This window comes from Phocoena sinus, chromosome 5 (assembly GCF_008692025.1).
Source record: "Phocoena sinus isolate mPhoSin1 chromosome 5, mPhoSin1.pri, whole genome shotgun sequence".
Taxonomy (NCBI): Eukaryota; Metazoa; Chordata; class Mammalia; order Artiodactyla; family Phocoenidae; genus Phocoena; species Phocoena sinus.
The window spans coordinates 108,233,665-108,249,589 of record NC_045767.1 but is presented as its reverse complement, the minus strand read 5'-3'; the positions used below and the strand labels follow the sequence as shown (position 1 = coordinate 108,249,589).

The 15,925-nt window shown below is 40.5% G+C and overlaps 1 protein-coding gene across 5 annotated transcripts in view; it reads right to left on the bottom strand.

The window, feature by feature from the left end:
* Positions 1–8,427: 8,427 nt before the first annotated feature.
* FBXW7 (F-box and WD repeat domain containing 7) overlaps positions 8,428–15,925 on the bottom strand; it is a 208,136-nt gene continuing 200,638 nt past the window's right edge. For all 5 annotated transcript variants that reach the window (XM_032632855.1, XM_032632853.1, XM_032632854.1 and 2 more), the window contains 3 exons: positions 13,538–13,763; positions 11,128–11,338; positions 8,428–10,347 (listed from right to left, as the gene is read on the bottom strand). In XM_032632855.1, coding sequence (XP_032488746.1) covers positions 10,079–10,347; positions 11,128–11,338; positions 13,538–13,763 — 706 coding nt within the window. In that variant the 3' untranslated portion in view covers positions 8,428–10,078. The remainder of the gene's footprint in view (positions 10,348–11,127; positions 11,339–13,537; positions 13,764–15,925) is intronic.

The window sequence follows — 15,925 nt, the reverse complement described above, 5'->3', positions numbered from 1 at the left end:
TAAAATATATATTTTTAGCAAAGTAATGCAAAAAAAGTAAAGCATATCAAAATGCTGCACCCCTCTCCTGTCTCCTCAAGCACAAATGCAAACATTTATAACTCTTTTAGCTAATTCTATGATGCTATCTCCAATCTTCTCATAATGTGCTCATCCTCTCATTTTTAGCTTTTTTTTCATATTAAACATTAATAACTTCTAATTATGGTAGAGGAGAATTTAACTCTCCCACCATCCCACATCCCTCCCCTTCCTCACATACGTTTTATCACAGTCTTTAATCAGTATTCACATTTTTTTTTTTTTTTTTTTTAGTATTCACATTTTTATAGCTGCATGAATATGGTTTACTGCAGGGCTACACAGTGTACCAACTATGCTTAAGTTTTTTCACGTACTATTTTGAATTAATAATTGCCTCGGGCTTCCCTGGTGGCACAGTGGTTGAGAGTCCACCTGCCGATGCAGGGGACGCGGGTTTGTGCCCCGGTCCGGGAAGATCCCACATGCCACGGAGCGGCTGAGCCCGTGAGCCATGGCCGCTGAGCCTGTGCGTCCGGAGCCTGTGCTCCGCAACAGGAAAGGCCACAACAGTGAGAGGCCCGCGTACCGCAAAAAAAAAAAAAAAAAAAAAAAATTAAAAAATTGCCTCATTTTGATGTGTTGCATAGCTTTTAATATATTGAACCTTTTAAAACTTTTCTGAATTTATCATCTGATGTCCTGAATTCTGAGAAGTGTTTTTCTCTAAATGTTGTACCATGATTGTGAGATGAATTATCATTTCCTTCGTATTCTTAGGGCCTTTCTCCTAAGGCCCTCCCTGCTCACACCTCGACTGGTAGTTCTTGAGTCCAAATGCCCGTCTATCACCCTAGAACTCCCTCTCCTGTATTGAAATCTCAAATTTCTGTATATTACGCTTTCCTCTTCCGTGGTTTATTTCATTGTTCTGTTGGACCATATTGTCCACAGCCTCTTAAGAAAGAGTTTGTGAGAAGGTAGTGTTTGGAGTCCTTTGTCTGGGAATGCTTTTAATTCTCCCTCTCACTTGGTCAATAATTTGGCTGGGTATACAATTATAAATTAAAAATAATTTGCCTGTAGAATTTCAAAGACCTTCGTCTTCTAGCATCTGATGTTGCTATTGAGAAGTCCAGAATTCCATTTCTCATTCTTTTAATCCTGATTTTTCCCTCCACAAATTTTTAGGGACTTCTTTATAGCCCAGGTGTTCCAAACTTTCATAATAGTAAATCATGGTATGGATTTTTTTCATCCATTTATTCAAAGGACACTGAGTGGCCCTTTCAATCTAGAGGTTTTCTGTCCTTCAATTCTGCTAATTTTTCTTATATTAATTTTTGAATAATTTATTCTGTGCTATTTTCTTTTTTGACACTTATTAGTTGTAAGATGTCTCAGACTGATCTTCTAAGTCTTTTATGTTTTCTCTAATTTCCATCTCTTTTTAAAATTTCTGTTTGATTTGCTAAATTTTTATTTTCTATTGAAGGTTTTTCTTTTTCTTTTTGAATTTCTACCACATTTTAGTTTCCACGAGGCCTTTAAAATATTACATCCTGTTCCTGTATTATAAGATAGTATTTTACCTTTCTACTGTTCTTTTTCCAAGTTTATTTCATACGTTTTCGGCTTAGTCTTTCAAATTGGAGGTCTTTCTCAGATGTTTGGTGATTCTTGACTATCTGTTCATATTTAAGAGACAGACACTGAAAATCAGAGAGAAGGCTCTCTGTATTGGTTGGGGTTCTCTGGAAGAGGAGTTTCTCCTTTGATTGGGAGGGGAGTCAGCTTTCATTGGAGGGACTCTCGCCTCTCCCACCAACACCAGTACATGGAAACTTTTTTCCCTGTTGTTCACTTCTCTGGGGAAGAATCCTCTGGTATATGCCAGACTGTTGGCCTTCTGGAACAGAGTGGGGGAGAACTGCAGACTGTAACTTAATCTCCATTTTCATTTCTGAACCTCACTCCCTGCTGCCTCTGCCTAAGCCTGGGTATGCAGTTTGGGTCACATCCCTTCATAGTTCTTGTAAATGGCGGGTGTGTTGGGCCCGGAGAGGGGTGGGTTCAACACAGATGGTCCCCTGGCTGTAAGAAGATGAGAAAGAGAGGTAGGTCCCACTCACCCCTGCTCTTACTTTCAATCAGTCCCCAGTTCTGAGCCCTGTGTCTGGCCTTGCTGTCCACAGAGAGGGGTCAGCTCACTTCCCATTAGTGGCCCCCTCTTCGTGGGCACTTTAGGTTGTAGTTTCTCTAACCTACTCGTCTAAAGACCACCAATCCATCTGTTTTCCTTCATCCAAAGTTGGTGAAATCTTTGGTCTACTTGGCTCTCCTCTCCTGCTCCCCTTTTGGGATTATGCCTGTTTAATTTCTCTCCTATTATTTAAATAAGTCTTTGGAAAGAAAGAGAATTGTCACTTTAAACTGGATTACTTTCTAACAGGGGAGACTGCTCTCTGGCATATCTGTTCCTGGCATATTTTGGAAGGTAGTTGGGGCACTGTGTTCTAGAAGTCTTACAGGTCTGCTGTTCCAGATTTAGCTTGAAATGATGCCCTGAAACGCAGTCACCACTATCTCTGTTGTTAGTGGTGGTGATGATACTAAAGATAACTACCATTCATTGAGTATATAATTAGCCAAGACGGTACCAGGTGCTTTATGAGTTATCTCATGTAACATTCACAACTTTCTCCTCTACAGATGATGACAGAGGTTCAGAAAGATTAAAAACAAAAAGTCTTCCAGAGTCACACAAGTGGCTGAGATGGAATTTGACTACAGCTGTATTTCTTGATAATAATAACAACAACAAAGGCTGCTAACATTTATTGAGGATTCACCATGTATCAATCCTGAGAATGCAAAAGCTTGTTCCTCATTTGCCTAGTTGTTTGGGGGGCACAAGTGCATCAATGGTGATTTATAAAAAAAAAAACTCTTGTATAACTAAAGTGTCCATCTTTTGTAGGAATAGCATATATTTTTCCCGAAATGATCTGGAAGCAAACCTTCTTTTAATAATACACTATTTTACCCATTATTCCTATATTTCCATCGCTATGCCTTTCTTTTTAGGCAACTCACTCTCTTTTGACTCTGCAACTGGAAAAAGTGATTCCAATTTTCCAACAAAACGGGATTCATTACAGCCAAACCATAGCAGGAATCTACTACACACTGTTCTTCAGGGCTCCCTAGTTGAAATCCAGGCCCATGCCTGCTTCTGTGGTTTTGTCAGCTCCCAGGTTGGCAGGTTGGGACTGAGACCGTGTCACTTTCTGGCATGATCTACAACATACTACATGTTCCTACATTTGCAAGGCAGTTGTGAATCAATGCATAATAAAGTGGGTAAGAGCTTGGGCTCTGAGGCCACAAGCCCAGGTTTGAATCCCAGTTTCTACAAGTTTTTTTTTTTTTTCTTCTTAACTTCGTGGCCTTGAGCAAGTGCCTTGACATCTCTGTACCTGTTTCCTCATCTGTAAAATAGGGCTAATAATAATATATCATGGGACAGCTGAGAAGATTAATGAGTAATAAATGATTTTAAAGTACTTGTTATAATAAGTGTATGATAGCAGCTAGCTGCCATTATTACTGTTGATATCTACAACCCTTTAATGAATACTTACTGCATACCAGGCACATTGCTAAATGCTCAACATACAATGTCTCATGTAATCCCCATGACATGTTACCCCATTTACAGATGAGTGGATTAGAGTTGGGAGAACAGAGGAGGATTTTCCCTGAAACTGATGAAGCTGAGCTTCAGGGCCCCTCCTTTAACAGATCCCTGTGAGAGCTGGGGGTGCTAGGAGGTGCAGGGGGGAGGAGAAGCCAGCCTGCAGTCAGAAGCACTTCTATTAAGCAAATCTAGCAATTGCCTGAAGAGATCTCAGAGAAAGGGATCTGAATTACCAAGGCCTCGGTAAGTTGTCATGATCTTTATCGTTCTAAATGTTCACTTTGGGATCTAATTTTGTTAATTTTTTTCTTTTCTTTAAGAGGGTCCTTAAGCTTATGAGCTTCAGGTCTCCCAAACTCAGATCTGACTCTTAACAGAGGTGCATCCGGTCTTACTTTTAATCTCTACACCGTATTATGTCCTTGCTAGATTGATTTAAGATCATAAAGTCACTTTATAGGAATGGAGAGAATCCTCAAACGGAAAGGCTCATGGTAGCAGGGGACTAGACTGTCTTGCTGCCTGCGTTTAGTAAGGCATAATGGTTTGGTGAAGTATTAATGGGCTTCATTAATATATGTTTAAAAAGTCTTGCAAGTAACCTTCCTTCCTCTTATGGGGAATAATGGTTTGATGTCTCTTTTATAATCTATGAATCTCCTAGAAAAGCAGTAAACTGGCAATATATTTCTGTGCTCTATTATGTTTGAACCTTTGATTTGCAAGAGTGATTTCAACATAATTTTCCTTTTGCAGAGCATGACTGCTGAAGCAAAGCAAAACCCAAAGATAAACAGCCTTCGTAAGTTTGGCCACGATAGATTTTCCAAAGCAAAGAATAAAACATCAAAATGTCCGCTCAGTGGTTCCTTGTCCTTAAGAATCCTGGGGAGAATCAGATCATCTGAAATAGAAACTCTGCTATTTTTATACCCAATTGCAAACTGGGAAGTCGCCAGGCTTTCATCTCAGCAATGAGTCTTCCTAGGAACTGGGTCTAGAATTTATTTACACTTTGGGGGGAAGGTGCATTCTGAGTCATTTCAGCTTTTGGTGCTTTTCCTTTTTTTGAAGAACCTTTGAAATTACCTTTTAATATTTCTGATCTCCTCCACCTAGAAAGAGAAGGTGGTAGAGGAACGAAGTTGGCAAGAACCTCCCACCTTTGGGCATCACTAGTATTAATCAAATGGACAATGAGACGTGTTGGCTAGTGAACTATGCCATGCTATGTTTGTTTGCAATTCAAACAGACGCCTGGCACTCCCCAAAATGGGGAGCTGGGTGCAGCCACTTTGGACCAATTTAAAATCCATCTCCTTGGCAGGCAATGCCAAAATAAAAACCCGTGCACCCACTTTTCAAGTTACCATATGGTAATTACCATTTGTTTAATGCAGAACATTGTGTGAAAACACACCCTCTTCACACAGAGGCCATTGATCTATCACAGAAAAGACTTGGGAAGTCTCTTGGCCACCAACAACCTTCCCTTCGTATGGCCCATTCTTTTGTTTTCGTGGATGATGAGGGGAAAGGCTTAATGGAAATGTTATATAAACAGGTTCCAATATATTCTTGTATATGCACGTCGTGTACACATGCACACACATAACCTATCTCCAAAACGCAGTGAGTCAGGGAACATGAAAACAACCTGTGTCAGAAGCAGTTATTCAAATTCATTCACCAGCAACACTAAACCACTTTGACTATCGGTAGAATTCCAAATGGCTTTACAAACCAGGAGTTTCTCCTAGAATTGCTGCAAGGGACGACAAGGTTGAATCCTCTGTTGCCGATGAATCTGATGGAGTAGAGGTTACAACACTGACTCGTTTACTGGGGGTGAATGAATGAAGTTGTATCTGAGGGAAGGAACCAGAATCAATGTGATGTGAATCTAATCTACTCGTGCCAAGCAAGCCGCTTGTTTCTGGTTTCTATTAATATGGGATGCTAGGAGTTGTAGGAGACAGGATAGAGCTGGGCAGGCTCCGCCAGGTAGTTTCTCTGTCCACCTTGGTGTCTTTGTTTCAGAGTGCAGTGAGTGCATCCGGGAAAAGTGTGCAGAAAACAAGGCACAGCCTGGGTCTGGGGAAGCTGCCCTCTATCCTGTTTCACTTCAGGGAAGAGAAAGGCACAGAGCTCTTTGTTGTTGGTGGTGGGGTTTTTTTTGCGTTACGCGGGCCTCTCACTGTTGTGGCCTCTCCCGTTGTGGAGCACAGGCTCTGGACGCGCAGGCTCAGCGGCCAGGGCTCACAGGCCCAGCCGCTCCGCGGCATGTGGGATCCTCCCGGACCGGGGCACAAACCCGTGTCCCCTGCATCGGCAGGCGGACTCTCAACCACTGCACCACCAGGGAAGCCCTGTAGTTATTTGATTGTAGCCGCCAATCAATTCGGAGAAGTAGAAAGGAGACTTTGTAACAGGTTAGCCCAAAAGGCATAGAGAAAATGGCTTAAAAACAGTTAATACACAACTAAATGTCAACTACCTTTTGAAATTAAACAAATAGGTAGGTTGAAACATTTACTTAACTTAACCATTTGGCATGTACTAGCTGTTGCAAATTAATGAAATAGCTTTGCTTCTTAAACAGCAGGGAGTTTCCAAGTGGCAAAATTATAAACAATTCCAATTAAGAAAAAAGAGAGAGAGATAGTAAACTCTCTTTGCTCAGTTCAACAGGTATTTACTGAGCTTTTATGGGTTACTCTGTGTCCTAATTTTAGTTTCAGGCAATGTTTGATCTTTGGGAAATTGTAACATCTAAATGTGGGGACTGCCTTTACTCCAGTAAGAAAATTCACAGTTATATAAGGTGGTGAATTTCTTCATTAAGGAGGCCACAAAGCAGGGGTCCCTTTGTGACCTTTCTTCCTTCAATGACAATACTTTAATTCCTTTAGGATGAGGGTAATATTTTCCCTTTCAGGAACAGATCCACTGTAATAAAGATTATTCATTTATTCATAAATAATACTTAATGAACATATATAAAATCACTCCTAGGTGCTCCATATCTTTTATAAGGTTTCTGTAAGACTCAAATGAGAAATCTATGTGACTCTACTTAAAAAATGTAAATTGCTATATAGAAATACTATTTTTATTTCATACCTGAATGAGTCACAAATACATTCAATTGCCCCCAAATATAGCAAGTTACAATTATCTGGGTCTATTTTCTTAAAGTTGTAATAGCAGCTACCACTTAATTGAGCTACAAGTGCCAACAGCATGCTATGTGCTTTATAACATTGCGTTTAATCCCTACAATAACATTAGGAGGTGGGTATGCTCTGCCTCCTAGAAGATGAGGAAACATGAGGTCAAGTAATCTGATGAAGGCCCCGTAAATAGACAGAACTGGGATTTGGATTCAGGCGTATCTGTCTGTGAACTCATTCTATTCTGTACATTTATTTTTATTGATGATGTCCTTCAATTGCATTAGAGTCAAGCCACACTTACGTTACGAAAAATCAAGCAGTTTCAAGACTACCAAGTAGGATTACAGCTTCTTCTTGATCACCGAGTTGTCCGTGTAAACAGCAGTCACGGCTCCGGGCTTCGCCCTGGTTCTCCCTAAAGCAGGCAGGGCCGCTCACCTGCACTTGATTGCCTAATACGACTTTTGTCTTTAACCATGTGGCTTTTTGTCTTTTCCCTTAACCTGTCACTTCTTTCTGATGTTCTTGTGCCTGTAATGTGCTGTGGACTAAAAAACCAAATAACCAAACGTACTGGAAGGTCTCTAGGGCAGTGGTTCTCAAAGTCGTGTCCATACCCCACCTGGTGAGCTAGTTTAAATGCAGATTCTTGGGTCCCACCCCCAGATGTTCTCATTCAGCAGTTGTGGGAGAGTGAGGCCCAAGAATTGCTGCCTTAGGAGTAAAGAACACATACTTTGTGACTGTGAGAAATTTATTCTCTAAGTAGCATCAATATTTGTTAACTTTCCAATGTTCACCTTGGGCCTGGATAGTTGAGATTCCTGGAGATACACACATGGCAGAAACCTGCTACTTGAGAGGCTACCTAATTTGAGTAACTGAACTTCATTTTTTTCCTTTACTTTATAAAATGCTAGATTTATTCAATAAAACAGAGACAAAAGAGCCTGGAATTACCACAGAAATGATCCTCCCCGCCACAAATCTTGCTTTAGTCTGTCAAAATTCTAGGTTTCGTTCTCCTTAAAGGGCATGAGTGTGAATCCTGGTGCTTGGCCAGGTACCTGACTCCTGACAAACACCTATCCCGTGTGAGCCGCAGTCCTGCCCTCATCTTTAAAGTGGAGAGAACGGTGTCTACATCTCAGGATGGTGGGAGCTTCAGAACGGACGCATAGAAAGTTCCTGGTAAGTAGTCGACATGTGGTCACATTTTAAAAATGAACTTCCTATAGGAATTCTAGTTGTAACGACCATAAAAGTCTGGTGGCTCTTTGAGGGACCAGATTTCATACATCTATGCCCCAATGTAACAGAGATGAGCACAGCACCACATCCTCCTGCACAGTCTAAAGAAATGTAATTGGCATCTTGCGGCCCACTGTTCTTACTTTGGCTGTGGACAACAAGCCTGGAAGCATCAATTTCCATGCCGCACTACAGGGGATGCGAAGATTAAAATATCAGAGACAAACCCTAAATACTGATAATGAAGTGTTATTACCTCAGTGGAAGAAACAGGCATACTAACATGAAAAAACACATTTTATTGCACTTAAGTTATAAGAAAATAAAATTTCTAAGTGAATCAAACCATAGACACAATCCCTTTAAAGGTTGTTTTCCTCCATCATGTCAGGTTGTTACATAACTAAAATTAACCAACTTGAATCTGATTGTTTTAAATCAGACTATAAATAAAACAAACAAAAAAAATAAACAGGAGGAGGAAAAAAAGATCACCTAGGATACAGTGTTAAACCACTTTCACAGTTCAGCTTGAGTTGTGGCTCTTGGAGAATGAGGCAAACCATTTGACTTTTTCATTCATTTTGCTTGTTTGCATGTGACGCCTTTACTACAAAAACTGGATAGTTTCTGCTTTGTCAGTTACTCAGAGCAATAAAACTGTAACAGTTGTTTTCCCAAATACTGTAAAACACTAAGACTGACCAGCAACTTTATTTTAATTTTGTGTTTTATATATTTTTAAAATATTTTGTCAGTTTTATTATGTATGTTCATCCATTCACCACAGCCCTCAAAAAGAAAAGTTTCTCCGCAGAACAGGCGGCAACAGCTCTGTTCCAAGGAATGTGTTTTTTAATTTTTGCCCAGATAAAAGAAAATAAGCTTTGCACACACTCTCAATTCTTTACTTGCAGGCAAACTTCACTCTTTATTTTCTGAAACTCTCCCATTCTCAGCCTCTTAGAGGCACAGATGGTTCAAGTTTCAGTGGCAAAAAGTCTTTTTTTTTCCGTAACCAAACTAGAGCAAATTTGGAATTCAGTCTGGGACTAAAACGTCACAGCAGAAAACAAATAAAAAAAAATAATTTGCTTTTTTTTTTTCTTTCTTTCATTTAGCAGCATAAATAAGTTTGGCCACTGGGAGTACAGTACAGGGGTGGGACACAATCCCATATTTGAAGACCTACTTCTAGCACCAGCATCAAGAATTAAATCCATCTCGGGACTCACAGAACCCAGGACAACTTGCCACCTTTGAGCAACACAGGCATTGCAGAGTGTATGTGGAAGCGACAGGAATAGATTAACAGAGGCTAATACTGTGATTGATTGACATTGGCAATGGTTGGCAAAAAAAAAAAAAAAAAAAAAAAGCTTTTCATGATAACTGTACAAAAACAATTCACAGTAATTTTTTTCCTTTTTAGCTTTTCCGCTCCAGAAAAATGACTTTTTGTTGCAGATGCTCTCTGGTGAGAAAGTCCACCGGTACTGTGTGGATGTTACTGCAGCTTCTTTCTAGGTCTCAGTGGTAAAAGAACAGGCTAGCAGAATCTGTAACGACATCTCTGCAGTAACGCTGCCCAGCGACCACTGGAGAAGAAAATAAAGAAATAATTGCACCTGGTTTGATTTCAAAAGTCTCGTTTTGCAAAGCTGCCCTCAGTCCAAAGTGAAGCTTTTTCCGGGACGAGCCGGCAGGCGCCTCTCTTGTCAGTTGCGGTTTGTCATCGCTTCCTCTTTTCCTTCTGAGTCTGTAGGTCTTTTCGCTCTGTTGCCCCAAGCCAACATCCTGCACCACTGAGAACAAGGGATTTTTTTTCTTTTTCTTTTCTTTTTTCTTTTTTTCTCTTTTTTTCTTTTGCAGGGGGAAGGGCAGGGAGTATGTCGTCTACACGTTGGGACGATGCCACCTTTCCTGCTCCTCACTTCATGTCCACATCAAAGTCCAGCACCAGCAGCTTGGTTTCCTCCGTCCCGTTGCGACTCCCTACTGCACACACCAGCTTTGTGTTGGAGGCTCTGATCCGCCACACGACTCCCCCGCTCCCCCCACTCTCCAATGTGACTAGGTTGCGAATAAATTCACCCGTTTTCAAGTCCCATAGTTTTACAGTTCCATCATCTGAGCTGGTAATTACAAAGTTCTTGTTGAACTGTAAACAGGTCACAGCACTCTGATGCTTGTTGGGACCTAGGCAAAACCAAAGGAATTTCGTTACTGGTTAGAAATCATGACTAAGGGTCAGTTATACTGTAATTTGTGGAATCTATATTGGAACACACAATAAATGAAATATTTAAAACGCTGCACATTTAGAAACTGTGTTCTGAGTATTTTAGGATCGGCAGGGATGTAAGAAAATCTGGTAGCTATTTGTAACTGAAACGTTAATCTCTGAGGGTTCTGTGTTCCAGGAAGCGTGGTTAGCTACCAGGCATACATTTTGTGTACTGGTTGCATGAATGAGCACTTCTCTCGGTGGTGATGTAGATAGTACCAGCATCACGTATTCTGCTCATGGACAATCTATTACCCTACCACTCTGAACTAACCAGTCAAAGGCAAAGGCTGAATGGACACTATTCCAAAACTCTGCGGAAGAGACAAAATCAATGAGTAAAAAAGCTGCAGTATAGCCCACCAGATGGCCTCAATGAAAAAAACACTTTCTAAGGGCTATGACTAATAAAAAGAAGTTAATCATGATATAAGAAGTTAACACTGCTGTGCCTCCTTTAGCATTAGCGGCTTTCACGTTTCTTCCTCTAGTTCAGTGGGCACTGTGAATCCTTCCCATCCTACTGCCACTCCTACTCAAGTCAGAGAGGAAAGGCTCATAAACTTATCCAAAATAAGTTTTCATTTTGTATGAGGTTACTTCTTTCTGTGACACAAAGGCTCCAAATTTCTCTTTTGACCAACAATCTCATTTTTAAGGAACACAGCTAAAGGTGGGTAGCCAATATTTACCTTGCAATGTTTGTAAACACTGTCCTGTTTTGATATCCCAGATTTTAACTGTAGAATCTGCATTCCCAGAGACAAGAATGTTGTCTTTGAGCTCCATGCCGCTTGTTAATGACTGGTGTCCTGTTAACGTGTGAATGCAATTCCCTGTCTCCACATCCCAAACTCGGATTGATGTATCAAGAGATCCACTCACCACATGGATGCCATCAAACTACAACAGACACAGTTTATTAGACTAGAAGTGTACATATTCTTGATATTATTTATTGACCTTAATCCTAAAAGGGGACGCGAGTAAAGCATGAGAACAAAATGCCAGGAACAAAATGAGGTACAAGACAGAGTGCATGCAATCAAGCAACTCTACAGGGCATGTTCTCAGAAGCTTCTACCAGAAATGCTAATTTTTTATGGCCAGTGGCTTCAAACTAGATGCAGAAACAATTTTCAAAAAACCACCTAAAATGAACATATTATTTTCAGATCATCTGGCCACACTTACTAGCTACATATCATGAATGATTCAATATGCATTGCCATTTGAGTTTTATTTCCCAATAGGAAGCTAAAACTGCTGATGTGGTTTATGAATAAAGGGTGTGCTTATCAACACCTATGGCAAGAAAAGGGCTGGAGATAGCTTTCATGATACTTCAAAGTAAGTTCCATTAAAAATTGTATGTAAAATAAAAATTTCATTTACAAGAACCTAATGCTATTTAGGAAATGTGCCAACAGACAATTATATCTGGAATTAGAAGTGGTGGCATTTTGAGAACAAAAGCAAACTATATACAGCATCTTTTCTCCAGCTTCCCAGCTATACCCAAAGTCAACAAATATCTACCAATTCCCAGATCTATAATAATGTTACCACCTCTTTCCTCAATCTAATGGCTTATTTAAGGAAGATTATTATATTCATTAAGGTTCGAACATATCACAAAACATACAAACAATTGCAGCCAATTCCCTCTCCTCCAAATTCATAACCTTTCCTAAGTTAACAGACATCTTTATTATATGTCAATATTTCATGACATGGACAGTATTCCATCAGTGAAGATACAAATACCCCAACGACAGAACTGTGAGCCCTGGGACTACATACTAATTTGCTGATTACTAATGGGCAGTAACTGGTAAACAATCTATGTAAGTATTAAGAAATACAGCTGACCCTTGAACAACATGGGTTTGAACCGGGAGGGTCCACACCTATACTCGAATTTCTTTTGCTAAATACCTACTACACAATCCCAGGTTGGTTGGATTCTTGGATGTGGAACTGCAGATACTGAGGGCCAACTGTAAAGTTATTTGAGGATTTTCGACTGGAGTTGGGGGTAGGGGGGAGGTGGTTGGTGCCCCTGACTCCTAAGTTGTTCAAGAGTCAACTGTATTTTTGAATTGAAAATGTTGCCTTTCACGAAACAAAACAAGATCTATTTTCTAAACTTGCTATTAATCTAGCTATTTATGTCAAAATATGGCATTCTATTCTAGGATATCAGGTTCAAATGAAAACAAACCAAAAATCAGCTTAAGTCAAATTTACTTCTTCATGACTACAAACCAGCAGCCCTATGACGGGAGAGCAGCTTTGTGCAAAGTTCCACTTCCACTTTGAATGGGGACGGAATCACAATTACGTGGTCCATCAACTTCCAGCTATCAAGGCAAAGGGGCAGCTTTGGGCCAAATTAATCCTCTAAGGAGTTTATTAAAATCCAGGTTATTCTCCTATGAGACTATCTACCCATTAATTAACACAGCAAAATTTAGGGCCCCGAAGTCTCAGGTTCCAAGACAAATATTTGTATTTTAGAGGGAAATCAATCACAGAAAAACTGAAACAAATCATTTAAATAATTTCAAAATTTATGCTTTCTTCATGCCAATTTTAAAGTATATATAGGGACTTCCCTGGTGGCACAGTGGCTATGAATCCACCTGCCAGTGCAGGGGACACAGGTTCGAGCCCGGGTCTGAGAAGATCCCACATGCCACGGAGCAACTAAGCCCATGTGCCACAAGTACTGAGCCTGCACTCTAGAGCCCGCGAGCCACAACTACTGAGCCTGCACTCTAGAGCCCGCGAGCCACAACTACTGAAGCCTGCGCCTAGAGCCCATGCTCCACAACAAGAGAAGCCCGCGCACCGCAACGAAGAGTAGCCCCCGCTCGCTGCAACTAGAGAAAGCACGCACACAGCAACGAAGACCCAGTGCAGCCAATAAATAAATAAAGTTTATTTAAAAAATAAATAAAGTATATGTAAACAGCAGAATAATTTGATTCATCTTTTTTTGGACTGTATTGGATCAGCAATCTGACAGTGATTATGAGTAAGACAACCTTATGACTCATCAATATAGCATCTCAAGAGCAGGAGAGATAGGTCTCTTACCTGTAACGAGTAGACCCTGTTGGTGTGCCCCTGCAACGTGTGCAGACAGGTCTCTGTCTCTGGGTCCCACACCTTCACCATAAAGTCATACGCTCCACTCACAACCCTTCTGCCATCATATTGAACACAGCGGACCGCTGCTACATGACCCATCAAAACATGTAAACACTGGCCTGTCTCAATATCCCAAACCCTAAGGGTGGCATCTCGAGAACCACTAACAACTCTGTAGGGGGGAAAACAGAAAAAAGAATGTATTAGAATTTTGATATTGTGAGAAAACATGATACATAAAAAGTCTGTGGTTATTAAAACTTTTTTACCTTTTCTTAAGCAGGAATACCTGTTTTCAAAATAAATACATACTATGTAAAACCTTGATATATAAACATGCAAAAGTTGAGTTACTCTGATTGGGATGGGAAGTTGGAAAGCCTAGGATTCTGCCTGTTTGATTCCTCCACCTATGAGGGACCCAGGAGCACCTTGGGGTCCTGTGGAACAGTTTTAAGACTACTGTACTGTAATTAGAAATGACAAAGAGGAAGGAGAGGAAGACCAAGTCAAAGAAGATAAAGAAGCAGCAGCGGAAGCAGCCAGCTCTAAACACATACAATAAGATCTTGATTTTAGAAATAAAATGTTAGTGTGGGCAATATGTGTAAAATGCTAATGGACGGTAGTATTTTGAAAAACTTAAATTTTCTTCTTTATTCTTTCTGTCATTTCCCCCCATTTTAATTATGAGCACAAAGCCCCTTCGTGACTAGGGAAAAAAATTCAATAAAGGTTTTTCAACAAAACAAATCAGAATCTGGAATTTAAACAGCTAAACATATGTGCTTTACACCATATACTCTGGTTAAATTAACCACTTTTAAACATGTCCTCAAACAAAGGCTGCTTATGCTTATATTTTAAAATATTCTGTAGGCTACCGGGGCATTAAGACATACAGATTTTTAGAACATACACATGTAGCGGCAACGGAAATCCCTTGAAACTCTGACCCAACATTATTCTCTTCCGAAGACCAGAGTGATACAAATATGGCAATCACCTTTGGATTACAAAGGAGAGCTGAAAACTCAGATGTCTTTAATGTCATTCCTAAGAGATTAAGAAAGGCCAGAGTTTCCACCTTTGGGACAGTAGATAATGGAAGCATTGAGAGATTTAAGTCAGAATATAATGGAAACTGAAATGCAAGGTCTCTTGATACCAATCCCCCCCAATTTTAATAGTAGAGCACACTGTTCAAAGTAGATTCAAATTACAAGTGAGAAGGTACTTTTCTGCACATATTACAAATCTAAAGTGAAATCTGCTAAACGTAATGGTTCTTGATAAAGAAGATGCTATGGACAGAATGAATTAACGGTAAAAACTGGAGTGGATTCACTCTAAGGACCCTTCAGAGAGACCTTTTCTGACAAAGGAGGTAGAAATCACATCTGTTTAACAGGGGTACTGTGAAGACACGCCAATGGAAGATAGAAAGGACTTTAATAGGAGGGCTCTGTAGGAGGAGATAAAAGCAACAGCAAAGATGCTGAGAAGAAAAAGGCAAGCAGTCTGGTTTGGCCTAAACTATTTTGAAAACTGGATTGAGGGTTTCTTCCTTAATTTGGTAGGCAACAGTATGCTCCCAAAGGGCAGTGGTACTACCGTAATTAGAGGAGGTTCTCTGCAGCTGTGTAAAAGGTGACCAAGTTTGAAAGCTCTGTCAGTAGTTCAGGTGATAGGTAATGAGAGAATAAGTTAAAACCCACAGGCCTCAGCTTTTGCCCAGACACAGGGGATATGATGGAGTGGGGGAAGGGTGGTGGGTAATTAAAAAGACTCAGAGGGGCTTCCCTGGTGGCGCAGTGGTTGAGAGTCCGCCTGCTGATGCAGGGGACGCGGGTTCATGCCCCGGTCCGGGAAGATCCCACATGCCGCAGAGCGGCTGGGCCCGTGAGCCATGGCAGCTGAGCCTGTGCATCCAGAGCCTGTGCTCCGCAACGGGAGAGGCCACAACAGTGAGAAGCCCGCGTACGGAAAAAAAAAAAAAAAAAAAAAAAAAGACTCAGAGACTTGAAGACTGAATTACTGAATTTGTCCCACTACTGGAAATATATGCCCCTCTCAATTTTTTTTGAAGATGATGAGTCATCAAAGATTTAGAACAATCAAGTAAGGTGTTAGTCAAGATCAGAGAACAGAGTTTCAAGGTGGAAGCCAGCAACACATTAAATGAGGACGGAAATTTAAAGGCAATACCCTACTGCCCAATCTTAAGGCAATACACTACTGCTTTCATAGCAGAGAAATATCTGAAGTTGAATGATGAGTCTAGTTTAGGAGCATATTATCACTATCTCTCTGTTAAACATAGTAAGTACTGTA